This window comes from Trachypithecus francoisi, unplaced genomic scaffold, assembly GCF_009764315.1.
Source record: "Trachypithecus francoisi isolate TF-2019V2 unplaced genomic scaffold, Tfra_2.0 Lachesis_group1, whole genome shotgun sequence".
NCBI classification, from domain to species: Eukaryota; Metazoa; Chordata; class Mammalia; order Primates; family Cercopithecidae; genus Trachypithecus; species Trachypithecus francoisi.
The window spans coordinates 23044954-23065630 of NW_022681454.1; the positions used below are offsets into that span (position 1 = coordinate 23044954).

The 20677-nt window shown below is 38.2% G+C and overlaps 1 protein-coding gene across 4 annotated transcripts in view; it reads right to left on the reverse strand.

Moving 5' to 3' along the window:
- PPARGC1A (PPARG coactivator 1 alpha) overlaps window positions 1-20677 on the reverse strand; it is a 702185-nt gene that overhangs the window by 21673 nt on the left and 659835 nt on the right. For all 4 annotated transcript variants that reach the window (XM_033213898.1, XM_033213894.1, XM_033213896.1 and 1 more), the window contains 6 exons: window positions 18846-19040; window positions 16428-16550; window positions 15364-15568; window positions 11017-11062; window positions 10834-10907; window positions 235-1150 (listed from right to left, as the gene is read on the reverse strand). In XM_033213898.1, coding sequence (XP_033069789.1) covers window positions 235-1150; window positions 10834-10907; window positions 11017-11062; window positions 15364-15568; window positions 16428-16550; window positions 18846-19040 — 1559 coding nt within the window. The remainder of the gene's footprint in view (window positions 1-234; window positions 1151-10833; window positions 10908-11016; window positions 11063-15363; window positions 15569-16427; window positions 16551-18845; window positions 19041-20677) is intronic.

Below are 20677 nucleotides of genomic sequence, written 5' to 3' on the forward strand. Positions count from 1 at the left end.
AACAAATTACTCTCTCTGATAGGACTGGCTCAAGGCACTGTGCTCAGAGCTGACAGATTTAAGAGAACATGGAGAGAGATGTGAGTGTAACATCATTCTCGTTAGTTCCGGCAGCGCCAGAACTTCAGTGGTCAGGGGCCGGAATGGCTACAGATTTCAAATTTTTATTTATATTTTATTTTGTTTACTTCTTAGGAACACCTTGTGTGTTATTAGGGTTTCGCCAAGGTTTACCTTGAAGAGGATCTACTGCCCGGGGACCTTGATCTTGACCTGGAATATGGTGATCGGGAACACGACCTGTGTCGAGAAAAGGACCTTGAACGAGAGCGCATCCTTTGGGGTCTTTGAGAAAATAAGGATTTGGGTGGTGACACGGAATCTCTACATGGAGAGTTAAAAGAAGAGCAAGAAGGAGACACATTGAACAATGAATAGGATTGCGTGCCATCCCAAGGGTAGCTCAGTTTATCACTTTCATCTTCGCTGTCATCAAACAGGCCATCCATGGCTAGTCCTGAATTTATAAACATAGGTAGTTTGGAGAATTGTTCATTACTGAAATCACTGTCCCTCAGTTCACTGGTCTTGTCTGCTTCGTCGTCAAAAACAGCTTGACTGGGATGACCGAAGTGCTTGTTCAGCTCGGCTCGGATTTCCTGGTCTTGGAGCTGTTTTCTTGTGCTGCAAGGAGAGACCTGCTTGCTTGCCTCCAAAGTCTCTCTCAGGTAGCACTGGTCTGAATCTGTGGAAGAACAAATCTGCCCCTGCCAATCAGAGGAGACATCTTTATTTTCTAGTTGTCTAGAGTCTTGGAGCTCCTGTGATATATTAATGAGTATTTCCGTTTTGGAATTAATTGACTGGCAATAGTCATGGTCACCAAACAGCCGCAGACTGTGCCGCTTGGTCTTCCTTTCCTCGTGTCCACCAGTGAGCACTGAGGACTTGCTGAGTTGTGCATACAACTCGGATTGCTCCGGCCCTTTCTTGGTGGAGTTATTGCCTTGTGTACCAGAAGACTCACTGTACCGGGGCTTCTTTGATGGTGGTGGCACCACAGTCTTGCAAGAGGACTTCAGCTTTGGAGAAGCCCTAAAAGGGTTATCTTGGTTGGCTTTATGAGGAGGAGTGGTGGGTGGAGTTAGGCCTAAGGCAAAAATTAAAAAAAAAAAAAAAAAAGAGAGAGAGAGAAAGAGAAAAGAGACAGAGATAATGTTCTTAAATGCCAAGACATGTTTCTAAATTTTCCAAGATTTCAAACAAGGGTTTAAACTGAGTGCAGAAGAAGGAAACTAATTTCATGACAAGGCCTGAAAGGCTGACTCATCCCCTAAGCCTCTGTCACCAAGAAAAGATGGATCTACAGTGCTGAACAGGAGGCAGAGCTGTGATCTTTTGTATTTCAAACACCAACGCTAACAAATCCTGCTTCCCAGAAAACATGAACGCATCACCCCTGGCCTGCACGGAACTAGGCATTATTACCAAAGCTTGCATTGTCAAGGGGATTGTATGGGCTGCTTTATGGAAAATTAACAAAGTGGGACTGAGGAATCACAGAATAGCCTTAGTAGCATTTGTCTGCAAAGAACATTGCGGAGGATGCAAGCAGCTCAGGGGTCTTTGTCCAATCAAGAGAATCTACCCTTGGAGCCAAGGAATTAACCAACTTAAAACAAAACAAAACAAAAAGATGAGATGACAACTTCAAAGTAAGTTCAGTGAAATACGACAGCCAAATGCAGGGACCTAGAGCAACTCTACAACTTAACGGCAGTGATTCTTTGTCGCCACAGTTCATTAACCTAGTAAACCATGGCTAATGTAGGCATAATACATTCTTGTAAGCATAACTAATACATTCTGTCTAAAATATGGTTCTGCAACAGAAACCTAAGTGAACAGTAACACTAAATATCGCAGTGCCAGCCGACCATTTTATATAGAGCACAACATAAGGGAGGGTTATGAGACTGAGGGACTGAAACTCAGCCAAGCTTTAGCAGCTAACTAATTAAATAAATAAAAAGGAAGAAAGAGGAACAGCCATCAGTTGTTGCTCCTTCTGCTTTTCTATAGGAGGGCAGAACATTTCTTCAGAAACCACTGTGGGAGAGTCCGTGAAGCATAGTAGTCCCCTCTGTTGAGTTTCCCCCCGAATAAGTCCTACTCATCCCTTTGTGCCAAGGAAGAATCATTGTCAAGTGGCTCCAGAGTCCAAGGAACTTTGAAGAAGGGCAGGCTGGAGTTCAAATGACTTTCTGCTTACAAGGGAGCATTTTAGTTTACAATACACTTTCTATTTAGGAGGCGGGGTGAACACTATTCAGCAAAAAGAACTTCAAGTCTGCTAACAAGTATGGGGTTAGATTTAAGGCAAGTTTCAAGGAAAAAAAATGCTACCTTGCTGAAAAAAAAATAAGAAAACACAGACACACACACACGCATGCACACACACACACACATACATATCTACCAAGGGCCACGTAGGTCACAAAGAGCCACATGAAATTTTGGTATGAACAGGAAGATGCTGCCTCACTCTCCGACTTTATAATAAAGAAATGGAAAGAATGAATGTTTTCTCTAAAGTGAAATATTTTACACCAATATTTGGCAATTTTTATTATTCAAAGCTAATTCTCCCTGAAAGAAGGAAAGGTATACAAATGTAAGGTGGTTTGACTTTGGAGTTCCAACCCAGAAAAGTTCAGGAAGATATAGAAATGCAAGCACAAAGCAAATGGGACACTGTACTCCGTTCATGGTCACCCCTGAGTCTCAAAAAGGCTTCCCTTTGTTGGCAGCTTCTCTTGGATGGCTCTTTGTCCCTGTCTTTGCTGTAGCAAAGGGAGTGACTTATATGACTGAATGAAACATCGGTGCCACTGAGGCACAATCAACTCTTTTTTCCTCTCTCATAGATGAGTATGTCTTTTACTCAATCTAAGAAATTCCTATTTGGTTGATCTTCTCTTTCTCTCTCTGTTTTCACTTGTTTTATTTACCTATTGCACTGCCTTATTAATGCATACTGATTTCTTCTACATGCTACCTTCAATAACCACTTGCAATTCCCAGCAAAAAAAAAAAAAGCACACTCTCAAATATTCCTCTTAGGACCCTAAGATACTTAAAGAAATAATGACAAATAATCTCTCTTTGCTGAGTAAATACCAATCAAATATGTCCAACGACATAGCCCTTGAATCGGAGGAAATGGCATTCAATATCCTCACATCCAACTCCGTAAATCTTTGCGTGATCACCCCAAGTTAGGGTAGTTTTTACTTCTTTAGTAATTTATTGTCAGGATCCCTCTCTTGATACCAATCACATATTACTATACGTTTTTGCTTATCTCTTTTTGAATGTGAATTATGTCTTGTCTTTCCAAATCGATTATAAGCTCTTTGCAGAATGTGGCTTGGGCACATTTGTTGCATTATTATTTTCTACTAATTTTAATTTTTCTAGATTCTTCTTTAGTAGTGGGTCTCACATTTCAGCAGTCCAAGAATCACTTGGGATACTGGGTAAACATTTGTAATTAGATGCTTCACAGACCACATCTGGAGAACCCCAGCCCTAGCGTGTCTGCAGCATGCCACTTTGTACTCTCAGGTATACATATTTTGACAGACATTTTAGATTTATAAAAAGAAACCTTAAACTTCAGGAACACCAAATTAGGCCACTATTAAAGAGAGACTGGTTCTAAAAATAGCTCAGGTATCTAGAGATTTCAGATACAGAAATCCTTCTGTGTCTTGAAAATTCGAAACACTTGTCCTAGTACCTAAGCTCATTATCGCTTAAATAACTGGTTCTCAAGTTGCTCTGGGGAGTGGCGACACCATGATTGTACTTCCTTTGAGTTAAAAACAAAGCCTTTTACCTCTGTCACACATTATGGCCTGTGGCCATTGAACAGACCTTCGTTGAACACCTACTATGTGCTGGATATGACACCAGATGCTGCTATTTCAGGGACTCAGCCTCCAGCGACTTCACAATCGATTTTAATAAAAAGGCACTTCTTTAAAATTTGACATGAGTATGTTTTTCTGCATATACGCTTAAAATTGATGGAAACACCCAGAGACCATCAAATATGCCCCGTGAGTAAAAATATCAGGGCTGTACGTTTCTGCTGGCACCATTTGTTGAAACAAATAAGTAATGCTTGTTTATTGAATGGAAGATATTTCAGGATTAATGAGTAGATGGAGAGAGAAAAATAATTTGGCTAATGCCCTAAAGCCTTCATTATTTACTGAAACATCTCTAACCAGAGAATATCTCAAAGCAAGATTGAGAAATCTCACGGATGACAAGACTTCCTATCACCAGGTGCCTCCCTAATGGAAAGCCTATCTCCAGATACAGTTGAGACCCAAAGCCAAACAAAACAAAACAAAAGTGCAAAGAGTATGTTTTCATTTAACATAGTGTTAAACTTTTCAGAGTTGCTGATGACACAGGCAACCCCTTGCTGCCTCTGAACTAGTTGTTATTTCTGTAGCCTCACCTCCGCTACCCAAAACCTTCCCCCTGAAGCAAGAGGGAGGCCGGTGCTCAATCCCTTGATGCCACTACCTTTGCTCATCTTCCCACTAATCTCTGGACTCTCGATTTCATGCCACAAGCCCAAATCAACAGTGCTAATGCCTTCCATAACCTCTGGATTATTTCCTGCGTGTTGATTTTCTGGGGAATGTGTACATTTTGGTGTTGACAGTACAAGGTATATTCCGTGCTCTCTCTTGAACTTAGCACGTTTTGACAGATTTATGTGAGGACAGATGGCCATTACAGGCTGAAGGCTGACAAGAGGCAGTTCCGAGCATTGTTAACACACTTGCACAAACTCTCAGCAGTGCAGCTCGGTGCAGAATGTAATTCAGACTATAGCTTTTTTATTGCCGCCTATTTTCTTTTGTCAAAAGAGCCTGCTGTGCAGAGCAACAAATGGCTGCTATTACCCAGAATGTAATGGGTGTCAGACAAATCACATAACACAAACAATCAAGAGTATGTAGGTCATATTTCAACAGAGCACAACCTTAGCAATATTTATGATTACTGCATTGAAATGTGCTCCATAATAAACAAGCACCTCTACATCACTCACACTTATGCACTTCTGCACAGCAAATCTGGGAGAAGTGGTACATACTCTACAGTCATCTTTTTAAACAGCCCTTTTATTAAAAAAAAAAAAAGGCAGACAAGTTTTGTTTTGTTTTTCATTATCGCTATGAAACGATTTTCTTGGAGGAGTTTTCTTTTGGGTTTGTTTGTTTAATTGAATGACTCTGATAAATGGTGAGTCCCTGGCTCTGTTTCTTGTGCTGTGCTATTCACCAATGACTTTTCTCTTTTTTTTAGTAGTTTATAACATTTCGCAGAATCTACTGCAAAATCTGCAACTTACTTTCAAGTTTGTTTAACAGTGGGATTTTGCATAAGTTGCACGCCAATTCAGGTACTTAAGAAAAAAAAAAAATCAGGAGATGAGATTCTAAGTTGCTTTAAAACACACCAAAATAGGAAAACGGAGCAAAGAGAGGTGTGTGACTTGTCCTACTCACATATTTCAGGCCTCACGAATTTGGAGTGGGTGTCAAGAGTGCAGAGGGAAAGCTGATATTCACTGAGTACCAACCGTTACCTTTAAAGCAGTTGTTAAAATATTCAGTTGATAAAAGCTGCTCTAGTGTTCTCTCCATCTGCACCTACTTCCCCAGGACTCAGCGGAGCTCCACAAGACCCAGCAACAGAAGTGCTCACACTTGGCACAGAAGGTTCTCCAACAGACCCCGCTAGTCCTCTGGCTGGCTTCAGTCCATTTGGAAGTGGCCTGCCTTCAGTACATTTTAAGTATTTCTCCCATCACCCCTGGTTACTGGGGAACAAACTGACCTTGGAGAAAAGCTTCAGAACATTCCTATGACATATGCCTAATTCCCCAACTCTTGCTAATGGAAGATGAAGATATCATTAATTGACCCCTGTGTAAATTCCCCAGAGAGCTGGGATAGGGGATGAGTAAGGAGAACCTGGCATTTCAGGTGGCTATTGCCAAACCCCAAAGCTGATGTGGGAGAGAAAATTCCTTTGCTATACTTGGCTTACAAGAAATAGGATGGTACCATTTCCAGAAAAGAAAAATTAGGAACAAAGGAATTGTCATTATAGACACTGGGTCAAAAAGAATGAGATTAAAAATAGAAAATGAAGAATATGGTTGAAATGTGGAAGAAATCTCTGACAGTAAGAGTTGGCAAGCACTGGGATGGGCTGTAAAGAGAATTTGTTGGGTCTCCCTTTCCTAGATTCTTGAAGCACAGGAATAGATTCTGTGACCTGTCAAAATCACCTTCCAGTTCTCTGATGCTATGGTTTTCCTTTTAAAACTACCGACAACTACCGATATTTTACTTTGGTCTACTTTCCCAAAGATACGTCACATACACAAGAAGTATATATGCCAAAAGGCTACAGCCATTTGTCAGTATTTATGCTGTTTGTCAATACATTTTTTCCAGCAAAATGAACTTTTAAATGGAGAGTCCAAAAAGGCAATGTAAAATTCAACATAAAAGTGGTAGTTACAGATTGGTGAATGAGTGTTTTGTTGTTGTTTTTATGGTGAGTCTACTAAAGTACACTTGGAATGACTGCTGATTAAAGCCTAGAGAAAAAATTAAGTAAAAAATAAATAACATTAAATCACATGTCCCCTCTGATGAAAATAATGTGGAAAAACATATACCAATGGAGGAAAAAAATTATGAAGTCCTACTTGTGATGATATCTGATTATATTTTTTGCTCTTCTCATTTTCTTTATCAGTTATAAAATAGTTCTGCTGTTACAATGTTTACAGTAATAACAAATAAAAACTATATATACATATACATAAAATTTTGGGGTCAGTCACTTTAGTCCCTACCCAAATTCCTTCGTGTCTGTGGTTAAAACCGTCACCTTGTTGAGCTGACATTGCTTTGCCATTCCCATTTCAGAAACAAAAAAGTGTAGCACTCTGAAAATCTCCATATGCAATAGATTTAAATGCCTTCTGCCAAAAGATCATTCTCTTTTCTCTCATCTTGCTTTACTAACAGCTATTTTGAAATCAAATTAGTTTTTACACCTGTAAAAGAGAAGAGTTTTTTTTATCAGCCAAAATGAGCCAGTTTAGGACAATCACAAAGAAGTCAGACCAGCTGGCAATACCTAATAAAGCAAACTTCCTATCTCATGCCTCCTGTTTCCCAAAGACACTGCAGATGGGGCAGAGGCATTATTCTGGAGGTCTTAGAATTTTGTTGACTCTTTACATTTCCACTTAAACATTTGGAAAATTTCACTAAAATTTGTGAGAGTAAAGAAAAAGAAGACACCAGAAGGCCTGAGCCAAAGCTTGGGTCACTTCTGCTGCAATCAAACCGATTAAGTCTGTAGACCAAGGATCAACAAACTACCAATACGAATGCTGTTTCTACCCTTGCCACCCACCTGCTGCACCTGTGGCAGACATCACTAATTGATCATGACATTCCCTGTGAGCACAGACTTGGCCTTAGAACCTTTCTCAACACAATGCTCCTGGCAGACAGTACCAATCAATGACACTTGGCCAGTGCAGTGAAGCCTATTTAACATAACATATGTCAATTACTATCTTTAAAATTCAGACTTCAGGAAAGAGACATAATTTCTCTTCGGGCAGACCTGCTTTGAACCCAGGGTCTATCATATAGCTTGTGTCAACGTATAAATCTTTCCTCAACAATGAAATGGGCAGAGAGTAAGGAAGATACTGTATGTAAAGTGCCTATTTAAGGAGCGCGTAATTGCCAGAAATTGTAGGCATAGAAGTAGCTGTTGCTGAGAGAATCTCAAATCAGTGAGTTTTCTACCTTGATTTGGTAAATTCCATATTTACACCAAAAGCAGTATTTGTTCGATTTGATGTGAAAATAGTGGGGGGTTGGGGAAGCACAGAAAAAGAATAAATAACTTCATATATGAGATTGCCAAAGAGGATACATGGCAAGGGCAATAAAAGGGAAGAGGTGAAGACAGTCAAAAGTTGAAAAGACAAGAAGCAAGGTACAATGACCACTGTAAATGATTAATCAGAATTAGTAATTAAATATCTAATATGTATTGAGCACTTATATAATAAGGGGCACTCATGTTTTATCTCATTTAATCCTCACACTGACCCAATGAGATGTAGGTATTGTGATCATCTTCATATCATGCATAAGAATCCTAGTCTTTCAGAGGTTAAGTAAATGGACCAAGGCCACACACTAGATGGGAGGACATTCAGAATTTAAACTTGGGTTTGTCCAAAAACCAAGCCAAGGTTTTGTAAACTTCACCAAGCTATGCCGTCTGCTCTTTAAAATCCTGATACACTACTTTTAATGGAAGCTTTGCTGCTTATAAACTGTTTTACTTCAGATCAAACCACATAAAATTCCATTTTTGTGTGTCAAAAATGATTGCATACTGGCAGTTTTATTTTTCAACCTATATTCTAGTCTTTTGAGTCGACAATTTTATCAGTAATTATGAATATGACTTTAAAATGGAGGAAACTGAGGTGTAAAAAAGGTCAAGGATGTAGAAAAGAGTCTTAGCAATCAAAAGATCCAGGAGGGAAGGTGTGTGTGCCATCTTGTAGCTCCTTATTGATTTTACAGTCCTTGCCAAATTCATCGTCATTTGAGTATCCCTTTGGTTTCCTGCTTTCTTGCTTCTGCTCCATCAACATCTTCTCTCCATTCCACCCCTGTGCTTCAGAATCTGTGCACTTTGTTGTTGTTGTTTTCCCTGAAGGCTCTCCAAGTCAGGTTAGCCTATGGAGAGCTCAATTTCCTCCACATTCCTTTCCATGGATCACCTCTGTCATTCACTAGGATGATACTATCACCTAAGTATTTCTGTCAGTCCTTTAACTGCCTTTGCAGTTTCTCATTTTTAAAAAATCTTTTGGTCAATCAATGTATTTAAACTTGAAGCTATGCTACCTTGTTTTCCCTTTGACAACTCTTTTTCTCCCTTTGTGATTCTTTCTAGGTACAATTAGTGTTTGTCATAATCTTCAAACACTACTAAGTGACCAATTTTGCTGAAGGTTTTTAGAGGAGATGACAATTGTAGACATTACATGTTGCATGGCATTTCAAGCCCACAATATCTCTAGAGAAAAAACAAATCTCCCTCCATCTCCTCTTTACATTATTCTCCAGAAAGGTTCCAAACTTTACCTTCCAGCCTCATTCAGCATCTTTCATGTCCTCAGCTCCTTGCTTTCCAAAGCTCTAAATCCCTTCTCTTACATAATGCAATTGGGCTTTACTTCAGCTTCCCCAATTTATATCTGTACAGCTATTATAATCACACTCAACGAACTAAAAACTGCCTTCTGGGCCTACCTTTGCTAGAAGGTGGTGGAACACATCCAATAAATAATATTTGCTTTCATGCTACTTATCAGTGTGTCTCAGTACCCCAATAGACTAAACAGTTAATGTGCATTGTACTGGTGATTGAAATTATGTAAGATGGTAAAATCTCCTGCAAATGAGTGAAATGTGAATGTGGAAAAATATTCCTGTAAAAAAGAACTCAAAAAAGGTCATTGCTAAAAGAAGTGTTATCAAATTAGTTGTGGATAGGTGGAATTGGAAATTATTGGAAAAATTATAAAAATCTAAAAGAATTCAGACAACCATACCAATGTCTCTAACCTTGACCTTCAAGGAGCAAGCAATAAAAAGTGGCTACCATCTATAATATGTGTTGTATAATAATATATTAGTGTGGTTTATGCAAGAAAGATGAATCGATAGACCCCCAAATAGCAAACATAAGCTCAAGGTAAAGATCTCCATCTTCTACCGAAACTGTAATATTTGAATGTATATTTTTATGTTTTAAGCAGAGGTAAAATAAAACAGTATATGTTTGAGTCAACTTTTTAAATAAACCCACCAATTGCTGGTCCTCACTGGTCAGATAAGAAGGTCTTTACCACATATAATATATATACACACAAAAGCTACTTCTAAACATATATGTAAGTTATGATGTATTTAAGAAATAGTGTTATGTATGTATTTAAGAAATGATGTTAAGTATATGCTTATAAGTAAGGATTTGTGTGTCTAAGTGTGCATGCCTATAAAGATATGTATATATGTACATATGTGTGACTCTGCACACACATATACTATCTATCTACACCATGAAATTAACTACTCTACTGCTTGACCAAGTCATGCAATCATGCATTAGGCCTTTCATAAGAAGGTAATTTAGCAAACTCAAAGTGTGAAATTAAATGTAGCAACAATGACCACGGTGGATGTAGGCACCATAGTTCTGGTTGAAAGCATCTTGTTTAATGTACTGTTCCTTTAATCTTATCAGCAATGGTCAGACCCAAAGAATTTCTTGTTTAAACATCCCACGATTCACTTTTTGGTGGGGTTCAAGTACCTCAACTTAAAGCACTCAGTGCAAGGGCACCATTTGCAACCAACTCAGAAGTTTGCCTAAGAGCTCTTCAGTTAGTCTAAGTTTTTAAAGTGCTTCAGTATTTTTTATTAGTTTTTTTAAAAAATAAGCAACTGGAAATATTTACAGATAACTTCTTATCCAATTTTGTATACTTTGTTAATTTCATTAATCACATAGACAGTACACGCTATTATTTTATTACACACACCACACACCACACACACACACACACACACACCACACACACACACACACAAGTTCCAAGTGAAATATAAGGCTTACCTGCAGTTCCAGAGAGTTCCACACTTAAGGTACGTTCAATAGTCTTGTTCTCAAATGGGGAACCCTTGGGGTCACTGGAAGATATGGCACATTTATAAAAACAAACTGAAATGGAGTTGCTGTAGCCAAATGTATTAGAACCCCCTTCCCTTTCTGAAAATGGTTACGTTTCTTAATACTTACTTTGGTGACTCTGGGGTCAGAGGAAGAGATAAAGTTGTTGGTTTGGCTAAAGAAAAAAAACAAACAAACAACTAATTATGTAATATTGAGTGTCTTTTAGATTTCTTTTCTTTCTACAACAGTCAAGTTGGAAAAACAACCAGAAAACTGAAAGACTAAACTAAGGAATTCTCTGAATATTGAATCAAAGTCAGACAAAAGTCCATTATGCTAAAACAGATTCCAAATAGCGTTTGCATCAGTAAACTACCATTCAAAAACACATACAAAAACAGAATTTTTCCAAAAATGAACCCTCCCTGTTACAGATACAAAATTTGCATCATACCATCAGAGAGAAATAATGTTTTCTGTTTTAATTTGGAATACAGTACACGGTTTGTTTAGACAAGAAAACAGCAGAGAAACTACAAGGCGACAGAACATTATGAATATTCAGTTGATTTTACTCCTAAAATGTATAATTTTATATCTAGCCCTGATAATAGGTTATTTCTATGAGGCCAAAGCTCATGCAGTAACTATTCCACTCACTGAAAATTAATTGAGAGATGTTGGCAAATTGTGGGCATTGACCCAGATGGTTTAGAAGGGGTTCAGATCCGCAAATCTGACAGATGACTAAAGGAAGATACCATGTTTATCAGTTGAAAGGTGTACCGACTTGCAAAGATGCTAACTACCTCCTTTTGTGCTTTCCTGAATCTTACCTCCTACAGGCGGCATTTCCCAATAATGAAGGGTGAAGAATCTTCTCACCCAAAATTTCAATTGCTTCTCCATGGCAATCTTGTATTTTGAACAGAAGGAGGGGCAAATATGATGAGAGGCATACTTAGGCTATACATTCATGTATTACGTATATCTATGCTTATCTATAAGCATATGCTTATGTGTATGTAGGTTGATGTCAATTTTTTCTCATTAAAATAATTACTTTCAATAGGTCAAGTGGTAGTTGTTTATGTAATGGAAATCGTAGTGTCAAAACCAAAAAGGTGTTTAGAATAGTTTCTTATCTTATGGCTGAAGAAACTGAGACCTAACAATACTAAGTGGTATTTTCAGGGCCATAAAATAGTTACTCACAGAGTTGGCCAAGATTCTGTTTCCTTTCTCGTATTGTCAAAAGAAATTGCATTCAACAGACTTTAAAGTAAATTAATCAGCCCCAGCAATTAATTTTTTGAAACGTGAAAATATTATTCATGTCCAAAATAACCTGAAATTAGATACTTTACTTGGATAAATAGTATTTACATATTTAATTTATAGATTTAGATTTACACAGTTGAATAGCATATCATCTTTCAATGTACATCCAGAAATATGAAGCTCATGATATCTTCAACAAATCAGATACATTGATTGATTCAGTTTTTCATTTATACAGATAAATGAGCTGATTTTACATTAATTTTTGAGTATGTGTAATATAACAAGTCTTTTAAAAATCACCCATTCATGAAGAAACTTTACCAAGTTTTATGATACTCAACTAACAATTAGAATAATTCATACAAATTCCATAGAAAATATAACCAGATATTAACTATGTGCTATGTGACATAATAAATGTACATTAAAAATCAGTCACTGGCCGGGCGCGGTGGCTCAAGCCTGTAATCCCAGCACTTTGGGAGGCCGAGACGGGCGGATCACGAGGTCAGGAGATCGAGACCATCCTGGCTAACATGGTGAAACCCCGTCTCTACTAAAAAATACAAAAAACTAGCCGGGTGAGGTGGCGGGCGCCTGTAGTCCCAGCTACTTGGGAGGCTGAGGCAGGACAATGGCGTGAACCCGGGAGGCGGAGCTTGCAGTGAGCTGAGAGCCGGCCACTGTACTCCAGCCTGGGCGACAGAGCGAGACTCCGTCTCAAAAAAAAAAAAAAAAAAAAAAAAAAAAAAAATCAGTCACTGAAATTCTGGTTTTCAAGAGATAGTATAGGCTATTTGAAATGCTCAAAGAAAGACTCTCAAATTCTGATTGTTGGGTACAGGTAAGGCCAAAGTCAATGAAAGGAGAGGAAATGGCAACAGTCATAGTTAATGAGACCAAAAGCAAACAGTAAATGAGAGCCATAGGAAGGGGACAGTCCCCAAACCACATACAGAATCTGATCCCTGAATAAACCCAGACTGTCTAATGCTACCATTAGAGGAGTATTGATTTGATTTATTGAGAGTTTAATCCACCCTGTTTCAGTGACTGGTAGACCAGAGACTAGTAGGATCCTTGAAGTCAGGAATGTGTCTTTTTCATGTAGATTGTGGTATTTGGATGAATACACGAATAAAGGGACAAATAAATGAGACATCAACACACAACCATGGCTAGACGATCATGCTAAGGAAATGAAGAGAACCTGCCTCCAAAATGTTTTATGGAAAAGCATACACGAAGTTCAGTGAGAAAAAATTACAACACCTTAAGAAAGGTAATTTCAATTGATCCTCCTAGTTATCTCTAATTGTTCACGTATTTTCCACATTTTGATTTTAAATAATAATTCAAATAATTACTGAAGTTGAGCATGTATTAGTTCTTACTTGTCAGCCATGTTTCATTTCTTTTAGGCCTTTCATAACTAAAGGATTTTGACTGTTTGTCAACAGACTTTGGTCTGGGGTGAGTCTTTTGTGCCTTGCCACAGACATATACCATATACAGCCAGTCTCATCTAAAGAAAATTTCCTCCAAAGGCCTATTTAACTCTTCATTGTCATGATTTGTAAAAGTTTACTAAAAGAAAAATAAAAACAGAAAAAAAAAAAACAAAACTTTAAAACATGTGCTGCCAGGCTGGGTCACATATTACAAGGACTTTAAATTTGGCCCCAGAAAATGCATGCATGACCAGGACAGGGTGAGGAGTAGCCCGGTAAATTCATTTGTTCACTCACTAGAGCGAGCTCATCAGCTTCCCCTCACCTGAGGCCTTCATGACCAACGAGGCCTATGGCACCGTGGTTCTGCTCCAGGAAAAACTGCTGTAGTGCTTATGAGGAAGATCCAGCTGGAGCAATGAGAATGCGGTCCATTTCACTAAATATATTTTCCCAAACTGACAGAAAGTGATGGGTAGTGGATTTGAGATATCTACCAGGGAAAGCCTAATGGAAAGTCAATTTAAAATATTAAAGGAAGGCTCCTGAAAATCCTGGGCTAATACTGAGGTAGAGTATAGGAAAGAAAATTCAAAACACTGGGAAAAAAATCTGTATTGAATCAGTAGCAATAACAGCATACTACACGAATTAATCACGGTTCAAAGCAGAGATCACTGCCTACCACTCTGCAGTTAACAGGAAAAGTTGGGAAAATGAAAGTGAAACAAAAAGCGGTGTATGCTTATAATTGATATGTTATAATATGTCTACTTCCACCAACAAGGTTAAAGTAGAAGCTGGCATGTTTTAAATCAACTGCGCATTTCAAGGGGTCTTTGGGCTTCTAAGACTACAACATTTTGAGAAGGAGGAGCCTAAAAGAAAATTGTATCTCTGCCAAGACAGGTTTTCCCCAAATCACCAGGATCTGCCTCAGAAACAACAGCCTCCTCTAGCAATATATGGTGATAATAAAAATCAACCCAGATGTTTAGTTTAATCTAGGCACTTTCTTAAATTGAAAGAAAACAATCAGGAATTTTCCAATCTTTATTTAAGGAATAAAATCCGCGAGCACAGCATGTGGTTGTAGAAGAGTAGGAGAAGGAAAAGAAGAAGTGGAAGAGAAAGAAGAAGAGGAAGGGGAGGAGCAGGAGGTGAAGGAGAAGGAGAAAGAAGACAGAAGAAGAAGAAGGAGGAAGGAGGAGGAGAGGAATGGAAGAGGAAGAGAAGGAGGAGGAGATAATAAGAAAGAAGAAAAAGAATTAGAAAAGGAATGTACTTAGTAATCAAGAGAGGCTGCATAAACACTATTTACTACCTCTTAAGGTGTATATAACAAATCACTGATGCCTCATTTTTTCCATTACTGGAAGGGAAAAAATAAAAGCTCTATAATGAATTGGTTAGCCAAGCTTGTTCATAACCTCAATTATCTCAGCAGTTCAGAGATTCATATAAACCTCATGTGATGTTGCAATTCCTCCCCACCTAGCTAACATTTCAGGAGTCTTTCAGTGCTTGTGAATTAGACTGCCTAGCAGCTGAATAGAATATGTTTAACTTGTGTCCAAAGAAAGGTTTCTTCCCCTGCTCTATAATAAGTGCCTAATTCTCTTTCCACAGAGTGACACCGATGGGATGGAAGCAAGAAGTTGGTGTGTTCTCCGACCTTACGTGTGCTTTCTTTGCTTCCAGTGCCCTCACCAACAGCTCGTTTTGGTCCCCAGCCTACCTTGTAAATGTTGAGACTGCGATTGTGTGTGGGACTTCTTTTTGGAGGTGCATTTGTCTCTGCTGCTGTTTCTGTTCTCTGTGGGTTTGGTGTGAGGAGGGTCATCGTTTGTGGTCAGATATTTGAGAAGCTCCGAGCAGGGACGTCTTTGTGGCTTTTGCTGTTGACAAATACTCTTCGCTTTATTGCTCCATGAATTCTCAGTCTTAAAAACAAGGCATAAAGAAAACTAAAATTAGTGAACTGAACCTTATCAGAATGGATATAGGTTTTCTGAAGAGATGGGATTTTTCAATGAAGTGTTCAGTCTAAGTGTACTAGATCTATGAGCTGTGAATAATTGTTTGCAGAACAAGGAAAGAAAATTACATTTAAAATTCCTAAATGACATTTATGCAGCTTTTTATTTTATTTCTCCTACATTTCAATGTTCCTACTCAGCAACATGTAACTAACAAGACCCTACAGCGCCTTTACTGTGAATACAAAAAAAAAAGCTGGTTTAAACCTTAATTTGCCACTGATTGCTGACGCCCAGTACTCACAACTCTCTTAAGTACCCCTTAATGCTCCGTTTTCACTCACAGTGAATGGCAAGACAAACAATGTTTAACACAGCCCGCTAGCTGAATTATGGCATTGCCAGCATTCCATCCAATTAATGGCAGAGATAGATGTTTTGTGGTGATTCCAAAAGCAATCTTCCTCAGGTTAGCCAGCTAGCAAGACAGCAATCCTGCATCTTAAAGCTACTCATACATAATACCAGCTTATCAGCAGATTTTACTGTAGCCCACAATGCTGCAGGTAACAATAAAGTGGGCAAGAACTAACAGACAGTGGCACTTCCATTCCAAACACCCAAAGACAATGCGTAAATGAACTCTGCCTAGTTTAAAGCAGCTCAAGCGCTGTTTACAGAATCCCACTCATCACTGATTTCACCATTATGAGGCAGCTTCGGGGTCCCAGCTGAATTAATACCTACGAACTTATTTGTTTTACAGCTTCAAGCCAAAATCCTTTGGTACTTCCCCCCATATTAAAAAAATTTACATTTGTACCTTAACAATTGCAGGGTTTGTTCTGATCCTGTGATTGTGATTTGCATGGTTCTGGGTACTGAGACCACTGCATTCATTATAACTTAGCTGAGTGTTGGCCGGTGCCAGTAAGAGCTTCTTAAGCTAGAAATATTATCAGGAAAAGGGAAAAGCAAGTAAAGTTATGCATCTTTTAAGCATTGGAATAAGTTATTGAAATTTTAAATGTAATTTATTATAATTATAAAAGTTAATTCTGTCATTTTATTTATGTCACACCTTAGCGCAATAGTGCCACAGGAAATATGATATTTAAAGAGTAGAAAAAAGTTTGACATTATACTACCAACTGTGAAAATATTTCCTTTTTCCTTCCAATTCAATTTCTAGAATTGTATGCATAAGAACAAAAATGCAAATATGCCAATTATTATACAAGTAATAATAGTGAAAAATAGAAGGAAAATCTCAAATTTTCCAGCCATAAGGGATTACTGAATAAATTGGACTTGGTGTGGTCTACATTTTTTTTTAACAAATAATGCAAAAAACATCTTTCGAAAATAATTTCCAAATCACTACTAGGTGAGAAAAGCTGCCTTGCTGAATGAAGACATGGGAGGGCAGTGTAGGGGGTAGGGGAGAATAGATACACATTTTCTTTTCAAAAACCCAAGGCCGGGCGCGGTGGCTCAAGCCTGTAATCCCAGCACTTTGGGAGGCCGAGACGGGCGGATCACGAGGTCAGGAGATCGAGACCATCCTGGCTAATACGGTGAAACCCCGTCTCTACTAAAAAATACAAAAACTAGCCGGGCGAGGTGGCGGGCGCCTGTAGTCCCAGCTACTCGGGAGGCTGAGGCAGGAGAATGGCGGAAACCCGGAGGCGGAGCTTGCAGTGAGCTGAGATCCGGCCACTACACTCCAGTCCGGGCGACAGAGCGAGACTCCGCCTCAAAAAAAAAAAAAAAAAAAAAAAAAAAAACCCAAATAAGTCAAGTGGCAACAAATGAAAGGTTTTATGATGCTTTGAACCATGTTTCATAACCTAGTATATGAAATTACTGATTCAAAGAATGCCTGGAATAAAACAATGACTATCACTGATTCTAGAAAAGAAAAAAAGGATTTGTAAGTAGAGTCCTGGCCTGTGGATCAGGAGATGTGGGTGCTGACACAGGCAAAGCATTTGCTGTCTCCTGACCTCTGTTTCTTCATTTCACTGGATGACCCTCAAGGACTTCCTTGTCCTGACATACAGTATGTCTCTGAGTCAGCTGCTCTTCCCAAATGAACAAATTGAATAGATGAAAACAATCTGATATCAATGGAAAGAAATCAGGGTACTAGGGAGCAAAGCCAATGACACTAACAAATGGAGAAATTGGAGAATAAATAACAATTACTTATGAGATATTCTCTATATCAGAAACCTCAAAATCCAATGGACTCTAAGTATGGCCTCCATATATTTGCATAGAGTATTTTTAACGTTTAAAAACTTAGTGATAGGAGAGTAACAACCTCTAAATGGCATGACAAACACACTATTAGAGTCTGAAGGATCATGGCATCCCATAATTTACACAGCATGCCCTTATATCAGACTTATAGCAAATGACAAATGGCTACCATAGATGAGAAGGTAAACTGTGTCTTAGAACTAATAAAACTCTGGTCAAGCACTGCATTGAAAGGAAAATTCTCACTTCATTGCCAACAAATTCAGTCTTCATTGTCTATCATAAATTTAAGTAACTTGGGTGGCAAACATGCTATAGTTTTTCAGTCTTCATAAGAAATATGGATCCAAAGTCTTAAAACATTGCATATTTGTTGATCTACTAATTCTAACTCTACAATTGTATGTATAAGAATAAAAATGCAAATAAGTCAATTATTATACAAATTTAAAATAGTGAAAAATAGAAGAAAAAAGTAAGTAAATATCCACCCATAAAAGATTGCAAAATAAATTATAATATTTCCATACAATAAAACACTATGCAACCACTACAAATTATCATATATTTAAATTTGAACCAATATGTTCATGATATATCTTAAAAGAATATTGCAATCATTTTTATATGAGAGGTTATTTGAAATCACAGGTGAAATTTTTAGTTTTTTCCTTTTAGTTGTCAACATTTTCTAAGTTTTCATCATGAACATAAATAATACTAAGACAGAAAAATACACACACATAACAGGAAAAGATAGTAAAGAAAACAATTGCAATAAGATTACATGAAGACATGTATTATCAACATTTTTAAACAGAGAATCGCACAATTTGCAACTCTGAGTGTGCTTGGGGATTGCTTTGGCATCATTCTAAATGAAAAAATCCAAACCTTACTGTGACTACATCATACCCATGCAGCGGGTAGCCAGAGGCAACTCCAATTCCTGCTAAACAGTAGGAAGGGTTCTTACTAGAGACGGCTCTTCTGCCTCCTGGGGTGGAGGGGTGCCGTCAGGCATGGAGGAAGGACTAGCCTCATTGTCAGTGGTCACGTCTCCATCTGTCAGCGCATCAAATGAGGGCAATCCGTCTTCATCCACAGGGAGACTGTCCAGTGTCTCTGTGAGGACTGCTAGCAAGTTTGCCTCATTCTCTTCATCTATCTTCTGCAGAAACAGAAAAAAACAGAAGGTGTGAGTTGACACTGGGAGGCAGGTAACACTATGCATCAACATATTTGACCAAATGAGTGAACCATATGTGAAATCTAGAATGCCCATTCCAGAACACGAAGATCATATCTTTCTCAAACTCCAAATTCATGTTTTGGTTCAAATGACACAATTAATGAATACTTCTACTGTACTAATCTCTGATGGTTGAGCTGCCCAGTTTATCAATTTGTTATGTTAGTGCTAAAACTGCTGTATACAATTCTTCTTGGTCACAGAAGTGTTTTCCACTTGCTCATGTTTTCTTTCCCTGACTAAAAGAAAAGATTGCGAGAATCTTGGAACTTGAGAGAATTTTAACCATCATCAATTTCATTTTCAGATATAGTGTTTGAATCTCCTATACAGCATACCGCCCAAACTGTCTAGACAGCTCTCTATTTGAACGACACCAGAAAGTGGAACTATACTGAGAGCAGCTATACACTTTCATGGTTTCAATTATAATCTCATCACTGAACACTCCAAAATCATTTAGTTATTTTGCTCCCTGACATCTGTCCCAACTTTAGTCATAAATCTCGAACTGCCTACTGGACACTTCTACTTCATAATAGCTCCCTCATCCCCAAAACCCAAACTCTACAACTTTCATAACAAAACTGCTATTTCTTTTGACTTCTTTAGTTCGGGTAACAATTCTTCAGACTCAAACTCTGGACCTATTTTGACTCTTCTTTCTCTGATCAGTCACTGAATGAAGTCTTACTTTGTAATGTTTACTACATGCATTTATTTCTTGTGGCCAGGGCACTATTTCAGCGCACTATTATCTCTAATAGGGGCTCCTGCAAATATATCCTACCTTGTTTTTGACTCATTCTCACCAACACACTCTTAGAAAGCTAATCTTCAATCATTCACTTAACAAATATTTTTGAACGTCTACTCTGTGCCAGGGACATCTGAAGTGTGGGAGATACAAAGAGAAACAAGACAAAAGTCTGCCCCTCCAATAAACACTACTGTGGAAGGGAAGAACCTGTAAACAATTCATTATAAAATATAATATTTATTTCAGTACTCTGTAAAAAATGTTCAAAGACTTCCAAACATGTACCTTGTTAACAAGGCAATGTGTTATATTCTATGCACGTGGACAACCAGTACCATCACTGGGCACATGGCATAGCTAATCAATGATTACTTGCTAAATAATTCATTGATCTGCGTTTATTGCCAACAATATCTTCTGGACCATTTTCTTTTCTTTTTTTTAGCACTTCACATTGTTTGTCCAATCTGACCTGCTTCCAAAGTCTTCTTTTTAAAGTTCTGTACGCTATGACATTAACAATATGAGCTAAATTATCCCACACAGATTTCATTACAAAATGCACCTAAGCTGCTGACATCTAATGAAGCTAGCAGTGCCCACGCTTCCCTTCTCTCTAGCACTGAACTCCAGTTAATTGACCTGACAAAATTACAAGAATCACAGAATAAGACAGCTAATCAGAAAATCAAATTGTATTACTAGAGAAATTAGGCAGGCCTTTATCACGTATACATTCTATTTTCACATAAAAATTGTTTTCCTTCATTCCTGATCAGCCTCCATCCAGGAGTAA